The sequence below is a fragment of the Salvelinus fontinalis genome, chromosome 33 (genome assembly GCF_029448725.1).
Source record: "Salvelinus fontinalis isolate EN_2023a chromosome 33, ASM2944872v1, whole genome shotgun sequence".
NCBI classification, from domain to species: Eukaryota; Metazoa; Chordata; class Actinopteri; order Salmoniformes; family Salmonidae; genus Salvelinus; species Salvelinus fontinalis.
Window position 1 is genome coordinate 37800269 of NC_074697.1, and position 23259 is coordinate 37823527.

Below are 23259 nucleotides of genomic sequence, written 5' to 3' on the forward strand. Positions count from 1 at the left end.
TAGGTGCACACAGGTCGAGAGAAAATGTTGAGATGACAGACAGTGACACATGGACAGACAGTCATTAGTCTAATAGTTGCAAACAACAGTTTCTATTGGACAAATTCAGGTATGTTTATCCCGTTTTGTTCCGTTTGCTTTGCTTTCATTTAAAAAACGTTTTACAACAGAACCGGAGGAATGAATACACCCCTGATCACGCGTGAACACAGTTCACATTCATAGCAGCCACGTTGTATTCCTTCTTGCATCTATGCGCTCTCCTCTCACCTTTTCCCTTAGTTTGCGGATTTCAATGCACAACACATCAGCTGTATGTGACTAGGCGAAAAAAGCTTTCCAAGTCAAACCATGTCATAACCACTACACACAGCCTACATCGTTGTCCCCATATTAGCTAAAGTAACGTCATAGTCAACATAGCTAATGTAACTAATGTGTTCGTGAACCCGCTACAATCATGCAGTAACTTTACAGTGTATAGTCAGTTATCAGTTCAGCCGTTACACCTGGCAATAAATTAGTAAAACCAAAATCTTACCTTAACTTGGAAGAGTTCCAGTGTTGTGTTGGATAGTCATTGCCAGCTAGCTAACATAGCATCCCTCTGAGGGTGTTTTGAGTAGGCTATACTAGCTAGCTGCATTTGCTTGCTAAGTAAGTGAAACTTACTTGCTTCTCCTCCATTTTTGATTAAATTAATTTCTTCAAAATTGTTCAACTATTGTCTTTCTCTCTCTTTAAGTCAACTATGCACCACATTTGAGGCACTGCAGTGATAGCTAGCTTTAGCTTATGCTTCAGTACTAGAGTCATTCTCTGATCCTTTGGTTGGGTTGACAACATGTCAGTTCCTGCTGCAAGAGTTCTGATAGGTTGGAGGACATCCTCTGGAAGTTGTCATAATTACGGTGTAAGTCTATGGAAGGGGGTGAGAACAATGAGCCTCCAAGGTTTTGTATTGAAGTCAGTGTACCCAGAGGAGGACAGAAGCTAGCTGTCCTGTTGAGGCTACTGTGGACCTTCATTGCAGAACAGTGTGTTTTAATACATTATTTGGTGACGTGAATATATTTTGTAAAGTTTTATCTAAACAGGATAACTTTTGTAATGTTTCACCATTTTTATTTGTATGAAATTCCCCTTCCTCCTCTGGGGATTCTCCACTGGTGTACGTGACCTTTGACATTTAGATCGTAAATCATGGTCATAAACCGTTTGTGTGTAGATTTTCTGTTACTACTTACTACTACAGTGGTTCTAAACTTTTTTGGTTTACCCTACTCCCAATCACATATTGCACTGCCCATGAGTCTTCCCAAGTACCCCCTGTGGATAGGCCAGGTACCCCCATGGGTACTAGTACCCCAGGATGAGACCCACTGTCTTACACAAAGCCTTTCAATATTCACCTTGTCCCCTGAGCCTGCACTTTGGAACTCATTGCTTGCCACAGTGTGACAAAACTGTCTGGGAAAAATGCTCAAGAATAGGGTTATAATGGAAAACTTTAATTCCAGTTACATAGTTTACTTTAGAGCTTAAAATATATCTCAGGGGTTGCAGGTGTGACCTCTGTGAATGTCATTTTCTTCTTACACCTGCAGAGGAGTGAATATATACTGTACATGTAAGGAATGAATGCTTTAACAAACTGACTAATGGTTTGGTAGAAGGAATGAAGGTATATCAACATAGTTAAACTAAATAATGTATAGTACATGTATAGAGTATGCATTTATAGTATATGGGTCAGTTATTTTAAAAAATCGAATAATTCAACATCATCAATAATTTCATATTTAAAATAGCTCACCAGTTTGTAACCCTTACTTGCAAGGGAAGACATATTCTGTTTCTGCCTGGTCACCTGAATGAAACCATAAGACGGATAAGTCTCAGTAAATGAATACAAGTAACCAAATGTTACTAAAAAGGAAAAATACATCTTGGGGAAGGTTAGATTTAAACTTACTCGGCTGGTAGTAGTCGTAGATCTTGACCACCGCTGGCTTTAGATTTTGTACTGGGAGCTCCTGTATGATGTCCAGGGTGTGGTTGAAAGGCAATAGTGATGGTAACTGTTGGGAGATTAAATACAATTTTTTAAAACATATTGGTCACAATTATTGAAATGCTCTAAGCAGAAGTTTCCGTTTCAGTAACACTCTGTCATAATATGTCAGAACAGCTGACGTAACTTGTCATAACCTGTTATAATATGGTCATAACACTGTCATGACACATATTTAGACCTGTTGTGATATATATTATGTTGTTTAATGGCTGGTTATGACACCTACATAAGAGTGTCAAAACCCACAAAATCTACCACATACGGCAAAACATTCCATTACACTATAACCTCCATGTCAACTGCATGTTTATGTTATATACTATATACTTTTTATTTGACAGTATTATTGTAGTTGTAATTGCTCTGTTGCTGATGTTGCTGATAACTGGGATGAATGCAGGAGTAGGTTTCAAAAGCAAGTTATTTAAAATATGATGAAAGTGGCTGTAAAGGATTCATTACAACAACAACAAAGGATTTAAGAAACAAACTTTAAAACTAAAGGAAACGTCTTGGCAGGGAAAACACTAATTTGAATAAATGTGTAAGTGTATTCAGACCCTTTACTCAGCACTTTTTTGAAGCACCTTTGACAGCGACTACTGCCTTGAGTCTTCTTGGGTATGGCGCTACAAGCTTGGCACACCTGTATTTGGGGATTTTCTCCCGTTCCTCTCTGCAGATCCTCTCAAGCTATGTCAGGTTGGATGGAGAGTGTGGCTGCACAGCTATTACTAAGTCTCTCCAGATATGTTTGATCGGCTTCAAGTCCGGGCTCTGGCTGGGCAACTCAAGGATATTCAGAGACTTGTCCCAAAGCCACTCTTGCGTTGTCTTGGCTGTGTGCTTAGTGTCATTGTCCTGTTGGAAGGTGAACCTTTACCCCGGTCTGAGGTCCTGAGCACTCTGAAGCAGGTGTTCATCAAGGATCTCTCTGTACTTTGCTCCGTTCATCTTTCCCTCGATCCTGACTTGTCTTCCAATTCCTGGTGCTTAAGAACATCCCCACAGCATGATGATGTCACCACCATGCTCCACTGTAGGGATGGTGCCAGGTTTCCCCCAGATGTGATGCTTGGCATTCATGTCAAAGAGTTCAATCTTGGTTTCATCAGACCAAAGAATCTTGTTTCTCATGGTCTGAGAGTCTTTAGGTGCCTTTTGGCAAACTCCAAGAGGGCTGACATGTGCCTTTTACTGAGGAGGACTTCTGTCTGGCCACTACCATAAAAGCCTGATTGGTGGAGTGCTGCAGAGATGGTTGTCCTTCTAGAAGGTTCTCCCATCTCCACAGAGGAACTCTGGAGCTCTTTCAGAGTGACCATCGGTTTCTTGGTCACCTCCCTGACCAAGGCCCTTCTCCCCCGATTGCTCAGTTTGGCCGGGCGGTCAGCTCTAGGAAGGATCTTAGTGGTTCCAAGCTTCTTCCATTTAAGAATGATGGAGGTTCTTGGGGACCTTCAATGCTGCAGAATTTTTTTGGTACCCTTCCCCACATCTGTGCCTTGACACAATCCTGTCTCGGAGCTCTATGAACAATTCCTTCGACCTCATGGCTTGGTCTTTGCTCTGACATGCACGGTCACCTGCGGAACCTACTATAGACAAGTGTGTGCCTTTCCAAATCATGTCCAATCAAATGAATTTACCACAAGTGGACTCCAATCAAGTTGTAGAAACATCTCAAGGATGATCAATAGAAACAGGATGCACCTGAGCTCAATTTCGAGTCTCAGAGCAAAGGGTCTGAATACTTATGTTAATACGTTTTTTTTTTTTTTTTATAAATTAGCAACATTTTCTAAAAACTTGTTTTCACTTTGTCATTATAGGGTAAAAAAAAAAAGCCGTAATAAACTGGAAAAAGTCAATACTTTCCGAATGCACTGTACGTCACCACAAGTACATCAAAATATATATTCAGTCGCTAGTGAGTCTACACACTCCTTGCACATTCTTCACAATTTGCTGCCTTAAATTAGATTTTTTTCCTATCCTTGCCAAATTTTCCAAGAGAGAGAACACATACACTAAAACAAAACGACTACATAAAACTTTTTGTGCAGGTTTAACCTCTTAATGATCAGCTATGAAAAGCCAACTGAAAATTATTCATGATTATTATTTGACCATGCTTGTCACTTATGAACATTTTTGAACATCTTGGCATAGTTCTGTTATAATCTCCACCCGGCACAGCCAGAAGAGGACTGGCCACCCCTCATAGCCTGGTTCCTCTCTAGGTTTCTTCCTAGGTTTTGGCCTTTCTAGGGAGTTTTTCCTAGCCACCGTGCTTCTACACCTGCATTCTAGCTGTTTGGGGTTTTAGGCTGGGTTTCTGTACAGCACTTCGAGATATTATCTGATGTACGAAGGGCTATATAAAATAAAATTGATTGATTGATTGATTTTTCTTGCTCTGTATTTTCTTGCTTGAGAATTTATATTTTCTAAGAAGAAATTATTTTATTTTTTTGACCATTTTAATTGAAAACAATTAAACAAACAATTCACATTTCCAAAGTGAAAGAAAATTCAATGATTCACAACCAAATTTACTGATCTTGAGCAATTTTGACAAAAACAATGGACATATGTTGCCCTAACATTTGTGCAAAGTTGATAGAATGGATGATGTGGTTTTGGTCTCACCTCTGTCAAGTACATTAACACATGGTTATCTTCAGTATCAACACGATCCACTTGAAGTGACCTCCTCAGCTGTGAAGACAAGCCATACATGTTATTCATCTTGCATTGACAACAAAGTTCATTTTCATGTGAAAGAGGCAAGAGCTACAATACATAGAAAAAGGCCACAGGTAACACCATAAAAGTATGTTATGACAAAGAAATGTACCCTCCCCAAAGAGTCTGGGTCTGGAGCAAACCCAGACAGCATTTTCAAATCCACAATAATCATATTGGTGGTCAGCTCCTTTCCAGAATATCTGTGAAAGAAAAGAGGCCTCTGACATCAAAGTTTGATTTTGACAAGTGCTTGTAATAATCAAATGAATGGATACTTTGATTATTTTACCAATAAAAATACCAGGTTTCCTGATATGTTTTCTTACTGTTTGGTACAAACTAGAAATTAAGTAACCTATACATATAGTGCCCTCTGTATTATTGGGACAGTGAAGCATTTTTTTTATCAAACAATGACTATGAGGTTAAAGTGCAGACTGTCAGCTTTAATTTCAGTGTATTTGCATCCATACCGGTAAACCGTTTGGAAATTACAGCACTTTTTGTACATAGTCCCCCCATTTAAGGGGACCAAATGTAGGCTATTAGGAAAAATGTACTTATTAAAGTAGTATAAAGTTAAGTATTTGGTCCCATATTCATATCATATAATGACTACATCAACCTCGTGATTACAAATGTGTTAGATTCATTTGCTGTTTGTTTTGGTTGTGTTCCAGATTATTTTGTGCCCAATAGAAATGAATGGTAAATTATGTATTGTGTCATTTTGGAGTAACTTTTATTGCAAATAAGAATATAATATTTTTCTAAACACATCTATATTACAGACACAAAAGTTACAGATGCTAAAATATCACCCCCCACCCCAAAAAAATGCTAACGTCCCCTGTTATTGTAAAGGTGAGAGGTTAGCATGTCTTGGGGGTATGATATTTGTGCGTCTGTAACTGTCTCACTCATCATTATTCACAATTCATTCAGGATTATCCGTAATCATGGTAGCATCCACATTAATATACACGCTTTTAGAAACATATTCTATTCTTATTTACAATAAAAGTTACTCCAAAATGACACAATGCATTATTTACCATTCATTTCTATTGGGCACAAAATAATCTGAAACAAACTGAAAATGCATCCAGCGAATTTGTAGTGAATATGGGACCAAGTACTTCATTTTTTACTACTTTAATACACATAAGTGAATTTCGCCCAATACTTTTGGTGTCCTAAAATAGGTGGACTATGGACAAAAAGTGATGTTAATACCCTGACTTCAAATCCACACTTTTGGATTATAGAGCCAAAATGAGAAATACATGCTTCTTAGTCGCAATAATTACGAAGGGCACTGTAGGTATAAAAACACCAATAAAATTGGGTCAAAAACATTCTGTTAGACATGCTCCATAATAACACTTTGGAGTGTCATTAATAAACGTATTGAAATAATTATCCTGTAAATGTGTCATTCATTCTTACTGAGACTGGAGTTTCAGCGTGACTCTGGGCCTCAAAGAGTTGCTGTTGCAGTCCACCTCTGTCTTTACCTGGATACTGAGTGTTGTGCTGTCAGTAGGAGTAGGGATGTTGTAGTGGAGCGCCACCTGGGAAAGAGGGAAGATGTAGTCAGGGGAATAAGGTTGCCTAAATATATACATTTTACAAGCTTGATTTTTTTAAACTTTTCATAAACTAGATAACAAGCCAGACAAAGCTTCTTAAATGTTTGAACTTCACAGTAATATAAAAATCTGATCTTGCCACATAGGATTGGGAGGAGTGTCTTCACTGACCTGCACTGAGGCACAAGCACTGCCCTTCACTTCCACCGTGTACTTCCCTTCTGTGTCCTGCAGCGCACTCTCCTGGTAGAGAAGCTTGTTGTTTTTGTTAACTTCAAAGAGGTGCTGTCCCCCGCTGGGAGACTGTACTGTCACTGTGCTGGTGCCCTCTCTACTGAACACCCTGGTGGAGTAGAGAGCCAGGGCCTGGAGGGCCACCACTGTGTCCTAAACACACACACCAACAACAGACAAATCTGTTCAAAATGAATGGAGCTATCCCATTTTACAGAAAGGTTCATTTTACATTGGTCAGTTCCTAGAGTGACTTTCTCATTTCATCCATGATGATTTCTTGCCTCCATTTCAGTGGAAGTTAGCCTCACCAGGCTTGACATGACAAGAAGCACACACATACCTGTGATCTGGTAAAAGTCAAGGTAATAACGCCTCACTACTAGTGCACAGCACCGAATGCCTTTTTGGAACAGAGGCGTTTTGAAGTATACCTGTGTGGAAGAGAAGCCTCCGTAGGCGTTCTGCTGTCTCACCAGCCACCTGACGATGCGGGAGGCGTAGCCCAGGTCAGTGGCAGACAGAGGGGAGGCACTGAGGGAAGCCAGCAGAACGTAGGAGCTGATCTCCACTGCCAGGGAGGCTGAAGTCTCTGAGGAGGTCTGAGTCCAGTGCAGGAGACCCCCTGAGGGATGAGGAGCGCACGTGCACACACACACACACACCACACACACACACACCACACACACACACAGAGAGAAAATAGGGACTCGCTTATTCATCACTATACAGGATACAAAGTTCTTCACTGACCTTCACAATGAATTTTATGACAAACTGAATTTTATTACAGACACCTGAGTTCAAATCGTATTTGTGTTCTATAAAATACTTTGGGTGTTTGATTAAGCCTATTTGGAGTGCCAGACGGGCGGAGGGTTTGCACTTTTGGGATTACTCCATTGACTAACTCAATTAAGTCAAGACAGCACAAACAGATCTTGGACCAGGATATGTTTCACCCTCTTGTAATGCGACCGTGTCCAGGTGCTGCAGAAGTTGGGCCCGAGTCTCCATGTCCCCTGCCAGGGTAAAGGTGTAGGCCAGCAGAGCAGTAGTGTAGGTGTTGGACAAATCACTGGTGGAGTTCTTCAGGCAAGACAAACTGCCGTACACAACAGGATCCTAGAGCACAAAATAACAGAGCAGCACATTAAGAGACATGTTACCCTGGTCCCAGATCTGTTTGTACTGACAAGCCAATACAAACAGATCTAGGACTAGGCTACAGACATTCATGCTGAAGCACATCTAGTTTTTTAGCTTGCAGTAGTAACTAAGCCTACTCAGTTTTAACAGCGCAATACCATTTAGATCTGCTTATGGTAACACATATTCTTATACTTATTGCATAGGCTACTTTGAGAGAGAGATTATTTAACGGAATTTTAAATACACAACTTATTGCATTGCAGATGACAGTTGATGTAAGAGGTACACAACAGACTTCATACAGGAGGCTAAATCAGTTTCCTGTAATGGACGTTGTTGTCTTGAGAAACAATGGTTATCTGCAGATGCTACTTACCGACACTGACATATTGAGCTCCAGCATTGAAGCAGTGATGTAGGCCGTCAGCGTGACTTCATCTGTCACCCCACCCTATAAAACAATGTGTCAAAATACTACAATGTGTATTAAACTACAATTCTGTTGAAAGCATCATTCACAACTTCATGGCTGGTCTGATGAGACACACAACTACATCTTCTTCCATCTTCCTTCAGTTTATTATCAACTATAAATTTGATATCAATAAGTACCTTCATTCTGTTATTAAAGAGTTTCCCCAATCTGACGAAACACCCATGTTTGCCTTGCTGACTTTCCAACCAAGTCGTGGACTCTTTAATTTTCGCCGGGTCAATATAAATGAAAGACTGTGCTTTGCCAAAGGATCTCAAGACAAAAGCAGTCAGCCTGAGGAAAGAGAACTAGATTTGAATGTCCCGTCATAATACCCACATAAGGTTGTCATAAACATGACTTAGAGCTTGACATTACATGCAATGACAGCTTATTTTAACTTATGTCACATCCATGGTCTGTCAGAGACAATGCCATTTGATTGGTCAATACTTAATTGAAACAAACACAGTTATAATGTGTTTACCAGGAGTTGAAAAACACTATACTCACCAAGTATTCCCCGAGCCTTGTCCAAATGTGCTGTATGCACCATTATAATGCTTGTAGTTCAGCTGCCTTTGGTAACCTGTCGGTGTGTTTTTAGAGTGAACAATAAAGTGACCAAGTGTTTTTTATAGTCACTGAGTGTATGCCCTAAATAATACCCTATTCCGTATATAGTACACTACTTTTGCCAGGAAAAAATAAGTGTACTGTGTAGGGAATAGGCAGGGTTGGGTAGATTACTTTCTAAAATGTAATCCGTTACAGTTACCTGTCCATAATTGTCATCAGTAACGTAAATTGTGGATTACCCAAACTCAGTAACGTAATCTGATTACTTTGTTACTTTTGGATGACTTTCCCCTTAAGTATAGAAGATAAAAAAGTATCCACCAAACACATTTGGTGACTTGTGGTCAGACATCCTCAGGTGGAACAAACTCAAACAGCCTTTTTCAATGCTGAATTGAATGTCATTGAGGAAACAGAAAGGTGTCAATGTGTAAACATTCTTTCTGAATTTAAGTTAGCAATAATCTAGATTTTGAAAAGTATCTGTAATCTGATTACAATATTTTAGCTGGTAGCTGATTACAGTGACTATTTTTTTTTTTGGGGGGGGGGGGGGTAATCAGATTACATGGAACTGATTAGATGTAATCAGTTACTCCCCAACCCTGGGTGTGCCATTTGGGATGCATCCTCAATATTCTCTGATCAAATTATTTCAGTGGGAAAACATCCTGAAGTCCCTACATGTGTTGAGTCAGTGATGCACTGTTGATAAAACACTGTGATGTCATCTCTGCTGGAGCTCTATCATTTACATGATAGCAGGGTCGTAGTCATTAGGGCACACTGTGGTGAAACGTTAAAAAAAGGCTCTGATTGGACAAATCCAGCCCTGTTTCAGTCAGTTGTCTTCCGTTTGGTGTCTAATCAATACGATCTATATTTTGAGGGACTCTTACCACTAGTGAGGAACTTGTTAGCCTTGTCTCGAATTGCTGGAGTGAGCTGCTCTGTGTTCCTCAGGTACTCCAGGATGTAGATATTGGGGGCGAGGAGGGCCATATTCTGCTCTCCACACCCATACGGCATCTGCAGCAGTCCATCCAGGTTCTTGAGGGCCCGACCCAGGATGTCCCCTACAGAGAAACATGGGACTCTGTAAGACTGTCCTCTTTAGCAAGCAGCAGCATTATCGCTGGAGAAGGGTTGCTTTTCCCACCACTACGCCTCTACCAGGTAGCCTAGCGGTTAGAGTGTTGGACCAGTTACCGAAAGGTTTTTATTTTATTTTTTATTTCACCTTTATTTACAGGAGGCAAATTGAGAACACGTTCTCATTTACAATTGCGACCTGGCCAAGATAAAGCAAAGCAGTTCGACACATACAACAACACATAGTTACACATGGAGTAAAACAAACATACAGTCAATAATACAGTGAAAAATAAGTCAATATACAATGTGAGCAAGTGAGGTGAGATAAGGGAGGTGAAGGCAAACAAAATATATATATAAATAAAAATATAAAAAAGACCATGGTGGCGAAGTAAATACAATATAGCAAGTAAAAAACATTGGAATGGTTGGTTTGCAGTGGAAGAAAGTGCAAAGTAGAGATAGAAATAATGGGGTGCAAAGGAGCAAAATAAATAAATAAATACAGTAGGTAAAGAGGTAGTTGTTTGGGCTAAATTATAGATGGGCTTTGTACAGGTGCAGTAATCTATGAGCTGCTCTGACAGCTGGTGCTTAAAGCTAGTGAGGGAGATAAGTGTTTCCAGTTTCAGAGATTTTTGTAGTTCGTTCCAGTCATTGGCAGCAAAGAACTGGAAGGAGAGGCGGCCAAAGGAAGAATTGGTTTTGGGGGTGACCAGAGAGATATACCTGCTGGAGCGCGTGCTACAGGTAGGTGCTGCTATGGTGACCAGCGAGCTGAGATAAGGGGGGACTTTACCTAGCAGGGTTTTGTAGATGACCTGGAGCCAGTGGGTTTGGCGACGAGTATGAAGCGAGGGCCAGCCAACGAGAGTGTACAGGTCGCAGTGGTGGGTAGTATATGGGGCTTTGGTGACAAAACGGATGGCACTGTGATAGACTGCATCCAATTTATTGAGTAGGGTTTTGGAGGCTATTTTGTAAATGACATCACCGAAGTCGAGGATCGGTAGGATGGTCAGTTGTACGAGGGTATGTTTGGCAGCATGAGTGAAGGATGCTTTGTTGCGAAATAGGAAGCCAATTCTAGATTTAACTTTGGATTGGAGATGTTTGATGTGAGTCTGGAAGGAGAGTTTACAGTCTAACCAGACACCTAGGTATTTGTAGTTGTCCACATATTCTAAGTCAGAGCCGTCCAGAGTAGTGATGTTGGACAGGCGGGCAGGTGCAGGCAGCGATCGGTTGAAGAGCATGCATTTAGTTTTACTTGTATTTAAGAGCAATTGGAGGCCACGGAAGGAGAGTTGTATGGCATTGAAGCTCGCCTGGAGGTTTGTTAACACAGTGTCAAAAGAAGGTCCAGAAGTATACAGAATAGTGTCGTCTGCGTAGAGGTGGATCAGAGACTCACCAGCAGCAAGAGCGACATCATTGATGTATACAGAGAAGAGAGTCGGTCCAAGAATTGAACCCTGTGGCACCCCCATAGAGACTGCCAGAGGTCCGGACAACAGACCCTCCGATTTGACACACTGAACTCGATCAGAGAAGTAGTTGGTGAACCAGCCGAGGCAATCATTAGACAAACCAAGGCTGTCGAGTCTGCCGATGAGGATGTGGTGATTGACAGAGTCAAAAGCCTTGGCCAGGTCAATGAATACGGCTGCACAGTATTGTTTCCTATCGATGGCGGTTAAGATATCGTTTATGACCTTGAGCGTGGCTGAGGTGCACCCATGACCAGCTCTGAAACCAGATTGCATAGCGGAGAAGGTATGGTGGGATTCGAAATGGTTGGTAATCTGTTTGTTGACTCGGCTTTCGAAGAACATAGATAGGCAGGGTAGGATAGATATAGGTCTGTAGCTGTTTGTGTCAAGAGTGTCCCCCCCCTTTGAAGAGGGGGATAACCGCAGCTGCTTTCCAATCTTTGGGAATCTCAGACGACACGAAAGAGAGGTTGAAAAGGCTAGTAATAGGGGTTGCTACCCATTGGGCACAAACTGGTTGAAATAACATTGTTTCAACTTAATTTGTCAATGTATTGTACGTGGAATCTACTTGGGAAACTGTTAATATATCATCATCATCATGGTAACCAATTTTCAACATAAACAACCCTTGTATAAAATATGTTGAATTTCTACATTTGAAACTACGTCAGATCTTCCAACGTTATATCCACTATCAGAAAAAAATTGTAAGACTGGCTGCATATCCTAGTGGAGAGTTAATCTATCTACAGCTATCCATTTGGTCTCCAATCCAGGGTTGTAATCAAGTGCAGTTCTGCTTAACTTTTATATTTGTCATTGACTACCAATGTCCTATTGTGAGAATGCTTATTGAGAAATCTCTTATTAACTAAATAGATTCACTGCTGATATCGTAGTCATATCAAAGTGTAGGTTTAACAGAGCAAATGAAATGTAACCATACTCCGAAGTAATTTGTCATCAACGATACTATTTAGGCCCTTATAGCATTTATGAAGTCATCAACAGATTTTGTTTTAAATTCAATTCAGGGTTCAACTAAAAATAGACAATACATATAAATGTCACTTTCGTCATAACGATGAGACCAAGGCGCAGCGTGAGATGAATACATTCTTCTTTATTTAAGCGAAGAACACTAAACAAACTAACGTGACGCTATAAACACGAGCGCTGACATGCAACTACACATAGACAATAACCCACAAAACCAAAATGGCAAATGGCAACCTAAATAGGATCCCCAATCAGAGACAACGATAAACAGCTGTCTCTGATTGGGAACCAATTCAGGCCACCATAGACCTACATTTACCTAGACAATACCAAAACCCCATAGATATACAAAAACCCCTAGACAAGACAAAAACACCCATACCACCCTCGTCACATCCTGACCATATTTTTCTTCCGGGTTGGAGCGAGTAGTCGCATTTCACTTCGCTCCACAGGTAGTATTACATTTCATTACAGTACAACGGTTTGATTTGTCTGATCTTAGCTAGCTACATAGCCGTCTTTGTATCAAAGATAATTGTGTAGTTTAGAGTAATTATCTAGGTTAGCTAGTCAGCTATTTTCGCACTTCTAACGTAGTCAACACTGCTAGCTAGCCAGCTAGCCAACTTCTACCGAAGTTGCTATTCTACTGAATAGCAGCACTGTAGAAACTATTACATTACAACGGAACGACTTGATTAGTGTAGTGTTAGCTAGCTACATAGTTGTCTTTGCTGTCTTTGTATCTAAGATAATTGTGTAGTTTAGAGTAACTATCGAGGTTAGCTAGCCAGCTATTTTCGTCCGCCGCGCCACCGTTCTCCTACCTAGTCAACACTGCTAGCTAGCCAGCTAGCCAACTTCTACCGAATAGCAGCACTGTAGAAACTATTACATTACAACGGAACGACTTGATTAGTGTAGTGTTAGCTAACTACATAGTTGTCTTTTCTGTCTTTGTATCTAAGATAATTTTGTAGTTTAGAGAAACTATCGAGGTTAGCTAGCCAGCTACTCTCGTCCGCCGCGCCACCGGTCTCCTACCTAGTCAACACTGCTAGCTAGCCAGCTAGCCAACTTCTACCGAATAGCAGCACTGTAGAAACTATTACATTACAACGGAACGACTTGATTAGTGTAGTGTTAGCTAGCTACATAGTTGTCTTTTCTGTCTTTGTATCTAAGATAATTGTGTAGTTTAGAGTAATTATCGAGGTTACCTAGCCAGCTACACTTTCAAACAAAGTCAACAACGCAGCCACTGCTAGCTAGCCTACTTCACCAGTCAGCAGTACTGTATCATTTTAATCATTTTAGTCAATAAGATTTTTGCAACGTAAGCTTAACTTTCTGAACATTCGAGACGTGTAGTCCACTTGTCATTCCAATCTCCTTTGCATTAGCGTAGCCTCTTCTGTAGCCTGTCAACTATGTGTCTGTCTATCCCTGTTCTCTCCTCTCTGCACAGACCATACAAACGCTTCACACCGCGTGGCCGCGGCCACCCTAACCTGGTGGTCCCAGCGCGCACGACCCACGTGGAGTTCCAGGTCTCCGGCAGCCTCTGGAACTGCCGATCTGCGGCCAACAAGGCAGAGTTCATCTCAGTCTATGCTTCCCTCCAGTCCCTCGACTTCTTGGCACTGACGGAAACATGGATCCCCACAGATAACACTGCTACTCCTACTGCTCTCTCCTCGTCTGCCCACGTGTTCTCGTACACCCCGAGAGCTTCTGGTCAGCGGGGTGGTGTTACCGGGATCCTCATCTCTCCCAAGTGGTCATTCTCTCTTTCTCCCCTTACCCATCTGTCTATCGCCTCCTTTGAATTCCATGCTGTCACAGTTACCAGCCCTTTCAAGCTTAACATCCTTATCATTTATCGCCCTCCAGGTTCGCTTGGAGAGTTCATCAATGAGCTTGATGCCTTGATAAGCTCCTTTCCTGAGGACGGCTCACCTCTCACAGTTCTGGGTGACTTTAACCTCCCCACGTCTACCTTTGACTCATTCCTCTCTGCCTCCTTCTTTCCACTCCTCTCCTCTTTTGACCTCACCCTCTCACCTCCCCCCTACTCACAAGGCAGGCAATACGCTTGACCTCATCTTTACTAGATGCTGTTCTTCCACTAACCTCATTGCAACTCCCCTCCTAGTCTCCGACCACTACCTTGTATCCTTTTCCCTCTCGCTCTCATCCAACACTTCCCACACTGCCCCTACTCGGATGGTATCGCGCCGTCCCAACCTTCGCTCTCTCTCCCCCGCTACTCTCTCCTCTTCCATCCTATCATCTCTTCCCTCTGCTCAAACCTTCTCCAACCTATCTCCTGATTCTGCCTCCTCAACCCTCCTCTCCTCCCTTTCTGCATCCTTTGACTCTCTATGTCCCCTATCCTCCAGGCCGGCTCGGTCCTCCCCTCCTGCTCCGTGGCTCGACGACTCATTGCGAGCTCACAGAACAGGGCTCCGGGCAGCCGAGCGGAAATGGAGGAAAACTCGCCTCCCTGCGGACCTGGCATCCTTTCACTCCCTCCTCTCTACATTTTCCTCTTCTGTCTCTGCTGCTAAAGCCACTCTCTACCACTCTAAATTCCAAGCATCTGCCTCTAACCCTAGGAAGCTCTTTGCCAACTTCTCCTCCCTCCTGAATCCTCCTCCACCCCCCCCCCCCTCCTCCCTCTCTGCAGATGACTTCGTCAACCATTTTGAAAAGAAGGTCGACGACATCCGATCCTCGCTTGCTAAGTCAAACGACACCGCTGGTTCTGCTCACACTGCCCTACCCTGTGCTCTGACCTCTTTCTCCCCTCTTCTTTCCAGATGAAATCTCGCGTCTTGTGACGGCCGGCCGCCCGACAACCTGCCCGCTTGACCCTATCCCATCCTCTCTTCTCCAGACCATTTCCGGAGACCTTCTCCCTTACCTCATCTCGCTCATCAACTCATCCTTGACCGCTGGCTACGTCCCTTCGGTCTTCAAGAGAGCGAGAGTTGCACCCCTTCTGAAAAAACCTACACTCGATCCCTCCGATGTCAACAACTACAGACCAGTATCCCTTCTTTCTTTGCTATCCAAAACTCTTGAACGTGCCGTCCTTGGCCAGCTCTTCTGCTATCTCTCTCAGAATGACCTTCTTGATCCAAATCAGTCAGGTTTCAAGACTAGTCATTCAACTGAGACTGCTCTTCTCTGTGTCACGGAGGCGCTCCGCACTGCTAAAGCTAACTCTCTCTCCTCTGCTCCCATCCTTCTAGACCTATCGGCTGCCTTTGATACTGTGAACCATCAGATCCTCCTCTCCACCCTCTCCGAGTTGGGCATCTCCGGCGCGGCCCACGCTTGGATTGCGTCCTACCTGACAGGTCGCTCCTACCAGGTGGCGTGGCGAGAATCTGTCTCCTCACCACGTGCTCTCACCACTGGTGTCCCCCAGGGCTCTGTTCTAGGCCCTCTCCTATTCTCGCTATACACCAAGTCACTTGGCTCTGTCATAACCTCACATGGTCTCTCCTATCATTGCTATGCAGACGACACACAATTAATCTTCTCCTTTCCCCCTTCTGATAACCAGGTGGCGAATCGCATCTCTGCATGTCTGGCAGACATATCAGTGTGGATGACGGATCACCACCTCAAGCTGAACCTCGGCAAGACGGAGCTGCTCTTCCTCCCGGGGAAGGACTGCCCGTTCCATGATCTCGCCATCACGGTTGACAACTCCATTGTGTCCCCCTCCCAGAGCGCTAAGAACCTTGGCGTGATCCTGGACAACACCCTGTCGTTCTCAACTAACATCAAGGCGGTGGCCCGTTCCTGTAGGTTCATGCTCTACAACATCCGCAGAGTACGACTCTGCCTCACACAGGAAGTGGCGCAGGTCCTAATCCAGGCACTTGTCATCTCCCGTCTGGATTACTGCAACTCGCTGTTGGCTGGGCTCCCTGCCTGTGCCATTAAACCCCTACAACTCATCCAGAACTCCGCAGCCCGTCTGGTGTTCAACCTTCCCAAGTTCTCTCACGTCACCCCGCTCCTCCGCTCTCTCCACTGGCTTCCAGTTGAAGCTCGCATCCGCTACAAGACCATGGTGCTTGCCTACGGAGCTGTGAGGGGAACGGCACCTCCGTACCTTCAGGCTCTGATCAAGCCCTACACCCAAACAAGGGCACTGCATTCATCCACCTCTGGCCTGCTCGCCTCCCTACCTCTGAGGAAGTACAGTTCCCGCTCAGCCCAGTCAAAACTGTTCGCTGCTCTGGCACCCCAATGGTGGAACAAACTCCCTCACGACGCCAGGACAGCGGAGTCAATCACCACCTTCCGGAGACACCTGAAACCCCACCTCTTTAAGGAATACCTAGGATAGGATAAAGTAATCCTTCTGACCCCCCCCCCCCCCCCCCCTTAAAAGATTTAGATGCACTATTGTAAAGTGGCTGTTCCACTAGATATCTTAAGGTGAATGCACCAATTTGTAAGTCGCTCTGGATAAGAGCGTCTGCTAAATGACTTAAATGTAAATGTAAATGACCTAACCAAAATAATAAAGAAAACAAAGATAACTAAGGTCAGGGCGTGACAATAAACCTAGGGTTTCAAATGTAATCTTTAAGTTAATAATTAATTATTAATGTTGTATTCACGTCTCCATCTCAACCAAAAAGTCAATGTTGTCTACAAATGAATAATTCATATGTTGGATTCACGTCTCCATTGCAACTAAAAATATCAATTAAAGAATAGGACTAAATCAAATTAAACTTTAAATGCACTTTAAATAACTTTTGATTTTATTTAGTCTTATTCTTTATCTTTGATATGGAGACGTGAATCCAACATATCAATTATTAATTTGTAAGCAAACTGGAATTATAGCCAGACTAAATCAGTGGCACAAATGATACATCTCTTTCAAATGTTGATATTTGGTTGCGTTGACAATCAAACATTATATATCACTTTTGCAATAAGGTAAATAGCCTTTTAACTTGTTGACAAGTGGCCAGTGGCTCAGATGAAACTATCCAAGCATTAGATACATATATTTTAAATGTTGATATGTGGGTGCGTTTTCAACCTAACACAACTCAATACTGCTTTTGTAATAAAGTAAAACAAATGTAACAAAACATACAGTAGTGGTGTGGATTAGGAACCTGTTTCTCTTTAAATTGTATTACAGAGTAGGGGAGATTGGGGTAAGTTGAGACATGTTTTACATTCAGCATTGCTCCGTCAAGGAAAATATCGTATTCTTTCTAACAAAGATGTGCATATATTTCAGGATGTTGTATATCCCTGGAAATAACCAGAATTCATGTAAACATTACAGTTTCGAAAACATTGTTTGTCCACCCAAAAAGTGGTCTCTTGGCACAACTTACCCCGGGTATGGGGTAAATTAAGCCACCTACAAATTTCGGTACTGAATGAAATATTACCACTACCTTTTTAAAATTTCTTTAAATCACGGGACACCTGTCGACAATTTCCGGTGAAAATGGAGGCCGCTCAATTCAAATAAATAATCATAAAAATTATGGAAATTAAACATCTAGGTACATACAAGTGTCTTATATCGGTTAAAAGCTTAAATTCTTGTTAATCTAACTGCATTGTCCGATTTACAATAGGCTATACAGCGAAAGCATGCCATGCGATTGTTTGAGGACGGCGCCCCACATCAACATAGTTTTAAACCAGCAAAGGCTTCATAAAATCTCAAATAGCGATTAAATAATCACTTACGTTTTGAAAATCTTCCTCTGATTTACAATCCAAAGGGTCCCAGCTACAACATGCATGGTTGTTTTGTTAGATAAAATCCTTCTTTATATCCCAAAAAGTATGTTTAGTTGGTGCCATCGATTTGAGTTCAATATGCAGACAAAGGAATCCAAAAAGCTACCGCTAAACTTTGTTAAAACAAGTCAAACTACGTTTCTATGTAATCCCCTGGTACCCTAAAATGGTAATCCCCTGGTACCCTTAAACTATAATATTTCATACAGAAAGAAGTATGTTCAATAGAAATGTAAAATTAGCAAGTGCGGGTCCTGTTCGTCGCACGCCCACAGACTGATTTCCAACTGTGACTCTCAGTACCAAAACTCAAAATTCTTCGTCGTTTTGGAAGAAACAAGCCTGAAACCTTGAACAAGACTGTTGACATCTAGTGGAAGCCATAGGAATTGCAAAGCTTTCCATTGTAAGAGCATGGGATCTCAAAAAAAAAAAATTCTGGTCGGTTGTTCTTTAGATTTTTTCCTACCATATCAATTGTGTTATAGTCTCATACATAACATTTCTACAAACTTCAAAGTGTTTTCTATCCAATGGTACCAATTATATGCATATCCTGGCTAAGTAACAGGCAGTTTACTTTGGGCACGTCAGTCAGGCAGAAATTCTGAAAAAAGGACCCTAGCCCTAACAACAATATAGTTTAAAGAAATTAGAGTTAAGAAAATATTTACTAAATAAACTAAAGAAGAAAAATAATAAAGTAACACAATAGAATAACGAGGCTATATACAGGGGGTACCGGTACCGAGTCAATGTGCGGGGGTACGGGTTAGTCGAGGTAATTTGAACATGTAGGTAGGGGTAAAGTGTCTATGCATATTTTTTACATTTAACTAGGCAAGTCAGTTAAGAACAAATTCTTATTTACAATGACGGCCAAACCCTACCCTAAACCGGACGACGCTGGCACAATTGTGCGCCAACCTACGGGACTCCTGATCACAGCCAGTTGTGACACAGCCTGGGAGCGAACCAGGACCTCTAGTGCCGTCTTAGACCGCTGCGCCACTCGGGAAGCCAAGTGATGCATTGACAATAAACAGTGAGTAGCAGCAGTGTAAAAACAAGGGGGGGGGGGGGGTCAATGCAAATAGTCCAGGTGGCCATTTGATTAATTGTTCAGCAGTCTTATGGCCTCAGCCAAATATGACTAAAATGTTTTGAAATGACGTTGTGTGTCCAGTGGGTAGTTCAAATCCCAGAGCGACAAGGTGAAAAATCTGTTGATGTGGCCCCAAGCAAGGCACTTAACCCTAATTGCTCCTAATTAGCATTAATAATGTCAGACCCTGGCCATGACCCCACTCTCCAAGGGTGTCTCAGGGAGAGTGAGATATGCTAAAAACACATTTCCAATTCACACATGTGAAATAGGACAAATATAAGCACCTACACACACACACTCTAAACTCACTACGTCTCCAAACAATACTATGGTACATTTTACCCAGGACTGAGAGAGAAATTCGATCAGATCCATCCACCACATTCTTGGGGAGTTGCAGTTCCACCTCCTCTGTCAGAGTTTCTCCTGTGGACACACAGATGATGAGATGAATGGAGATGATCAGTTCAATAAAAGTGAACATTCAACGTTCATGCATTACTGACCAGTTGGACACAGCAACCAGTTGTAGGTTTCGGTCTTTTCTGTTCCCTCCGCCTGAGAGAGGAGAGAAAGAAAGAGAGAATGTTCAGTTACAGGCAGTTACACTATTTCATCCACACCCGTTACTGAAAGGTGTATAAAATCGAGCACACAGCCATGCAATCTCCATAGACAAACATTGACAAAGCCTTACTGAACAGCTCAGTGACTTTCAACGTGGCACCGTCGAAGGATGCTACCTTTCCAACATGTCAGTTTGTCAGTTCTGCCCTGCTAAAGCTGCCCCGGTCAACTTTAATGTGAAGTGGAAACGTCTGGGAGCAACAACGGCTCAGCCGCGAGGTGGTAGGCCACACAATCTCACAGAACGTGATCGTTGAGTGCTGAAGCACGTAAAAATCATCTGTCCTCGATTGCAACACTCACTACCGAGTTCTAAACTGCCTCTGGAAGCAACGTCAGTACTAGAACTGTTCGTCGGGAGCTTCATGAAATGGGTTTTCATGGCGAAGCAGCCGCACACAAGCCTAATGCCAAGCGTTGGCTGGAGTGGTGTAAAGCTTGCCGCCATTGGACTTTGAAGCAGTGGAAACACGTTCTCTGGAGTGATGAATCAAGCTTTGCCATCTGCCAGTCCGACGGACGAATCTGGGTTTGGCGGATGACAAACGCTACCTACCCGAATGCATAATGACAACTGTAAAGTTTTGTGGAAGACGAATAATGGTCTGAGGCTGTTTTTCATGGTTGGGCAAGGCCCCTTAGTTCCGGTGAAGGGAAATCTTAACGCTACAGCATACAATGTCATTCTAGACCAGGGGTTCTTTAACTTTTTCAGCCTGGGACCCAAATCAGAAATGCTGTGTTTTCCTGGGACCCTAGCTTAGGGAAATATGCAACTCTACGTAAATATCGGTACATTTCATTGCCCTTATGCCTAAAAGAAATGCAATGTAGACAAAAACAAATAATAATGAAATACCCATAAATATATTTCAATGTCTATTTTCCCCCATTAAAAACACTCTTACATACCTGTCTAGGTTGGAACTGTTGCTGTTAAAATACAATAAATAATTTCATTCTGAACTGGAATAAACAGATTGATCACATCCCACAGATGTATAACAGAACACACACACACAGGCTTTTTGATCGTGCATCACTAAGTTACAGTACAGATAAATGATCTGTTATACTGTACATCTTACAGGCATGTCTATTCTGGGCTCAGTTTTTCACGGTGCAACACTGAGGTCATGCTCAGCATTGACACTGTTTCTGTACTTGAGAACCCTGACTTGCATAGATATGTGGTGCCACGCTGGACCAGAACATCTACTGATTTCTCAGTCAAGCAGGAGACAGCTTCCTGCTGCATATGAGCAACCCAGACCTGTGTGAGTGTTTGTCTCAAAAAGCATCTTGCTTCAATCACTTTATTCCAGTTCGGAATAAAAATGATGACTTGTAACAGCAATAGTTCCAACCTAGACTTGTTTTCAACAATAATTTCTACAGTAAAATGCACAGTAGACCTGATAATTTTTCATCTTCATCTGTACTGTTTCTCAGTAATGTAAACTCACCCCATTCCGTACAAATGTGCGCAACCGCAACATTCAAACGAGGCTACAAAGAAAAGAAATGGGACTGTAGCGAATGTGTTGACTTCAAAATCGGGGGTGTGAACTAGGTTTCTATTCAAGCGTTGATCGACATGGTAATGGCTCTATAGTATTGGAGAAAAGTTGAAAAAACAGACCCTCCGTTACATCGTGACGTGTCATGTCGCAACATACAGCACGCATAAAGCAACTATTTCTGTCTTACAATCTCTCTCCACCAGGTGTAGCACTTCTCTCATCGTTTAAAAACAAGAAATGGACAGTGACGAGGTAAGGGGGGATACCTAGTCATTTTTTTTGTCATCATTGCATGCGATCATCATTCTCAAAGCAGCTGTTTACTTCTAAGATCACTTTAGCACCGCCCTAAAAACCCGATTCAAATTCGACACAAACCTTCAAATAGGTATGTAATGACACATTCTATAAACTCTGTATAGTATTTTATTTACATTTTAGAGGCGATAAGTTGGACAGATTGAGTGAAAAAAAGCAATTTTCCCACACACATCTCTCCTTCTTACTATCACGCATTAGTTTCGCTTCCCCACCCGCCATTTTTAAAAAGACCCGACGGGGCTGCTTGAATTATGCAGAAACGGGCAGCGTTTAGGTCATGTAATTGATCATGTTGGAAAGGAGAGAAATTGTGCTTTACAATGGTATTGACATTACAGTTGATCTGGAAGTATTACGTTTTTGGGGCGCTAAAATAAGGGCATTGTACGGACCAAGGCGATGTACGAGTTTACGGGAGCTAGTTAGCTTGCTTTGGCTAATGTGAACTATTAGCTGTGTACCGCTACACGGCCAGGGGATTGTTTGAAAGAGAAAATCACATCTACTACTATGAGAGACAGTACTCCCTTATTTCTGCTTATCATCACCTGTTATAAAGTGACAACAATGCCTTGCTAGTTGACTTACTTTTCCACATTCGAAGCACTGTTTCCTGAAGCATTCTGCCCTGTTCTGAAAGAACTCCCTGGGTGTACCGTCATGTTGTGCCTGGATGTTTGGTCAGGATGTGTCGTTCTTTAATTTGTTCGTTTTGAGAGACTCATTACTCAGCACTTCCCCACACAAAACACATTGTGGGCGCTTCTCGTTATTTATCAAAGTTTGTATGAAAGAGACAAAAAGTCATCACTGTATTTGCGTTTCATGAAGATTGAACTCAGTCCGAACGTGTGGGTAGCGGAGTGATCTTCAAGAAAACTGCAGAAAAAAAGATCTGGTAAACCTGGAAGTACACGGGCATCTCCCTCTACCTCTCCCACTCGCGCAGCTGCCAAACTGAGCAGAGACCACTGGTAAGCAGAGAGCGCACTGAACCGAGAACACAGTTGCACTTGGCCAAATCAATTCCAGTAATTAATGAAGTAATTATACATTTACCCACCGTTAACAGGCCCGGGTCGTGACCCATACTTTAAGAAACTCTGTTCTAGACGATTCTGTGCTTCCAACTTTGTGTCAACAGTTTGGGGAAGGCCCTTTCCTGGTTCAGCAGGAAAATGTCCCTGTGCACAAAGCGAGGACCATACAGAAAAGGTTTGTCGAGATCGGTGTGGAAGAACTTGACTGGCCTGCACAGAGCCCTGACCTCAACCCCATTGAACACCTTTGGGATGAATTGGAACCAGGCCTAATCGCCCAACAATCAGTGCCTGACCTCACTAATGCTCTTGTGGCTTAATGGAACAAGTGTTCCAACAAGTACTGGAAAGCCTTCCCGGACGAGTGGAGGCTGTTATAGCA

The 23259-nt window shown here is 42.4% G+C and overlaps 1 protein-coding gene across 1 annotated transcript in view; it reads right to left on the minus strand.

Moving 5' to 3' along the window:
* Positions 1-1490: 1490 nt before the first annotated feature.
* Positions 1491-23259, minus strand: part of LOC129832157 (alpha-2-macroglobulin-like) — a 37198-nt gene continuing 15429 nt past the window's right edge. Inside the window, exons 22-36 of the mRNA XM_055895982.1 lie at positions 19873-19924; positions 19709-19792; positions 9760-9936; positions 8795-8870; positions 8419-8575; positions 8183-8257; positions 7617-7779; positions 7089-7279; positions 6592-6807; positions 6278-6402; positions 4938-5028; positions 4730-4798; positions 1976-2081; positions 1817-1870; positions 1491-1601 (exon numbers count right to left, since the gene is read on the minus strand). Coding sequence (XP_055751957.1) covers positions 1830-1870; positions 1976-2081; positions 4730-4798; positions 4938-5028; positions 6278-6402; positions 6592-6807; positions 7089-7279; positions 7617-7779; positions 8183-8257; positions 8419-8575; positions 8795-8870; positions 9760-9936; positions 19709-19792; positions 19873-19924 — 1623 coding nt within the window. The 3' untranslated portion in view covers positions 1491-1601; positions 1817-1829. The remainder of the gene's footprint in view (positions 1602-1816; positions 1871-1975; positions 2082-4729; positions 4799-4937; positions 5029-6277; positions 6403-6591; positions 6808-7088; positions 7280-7616; positions 7780-8182; positions 8258-8418; positions 8576-8794; positions 8871-9759; positions 9937-19708; positions 19793-19872; positions 19925-23259) is intronic.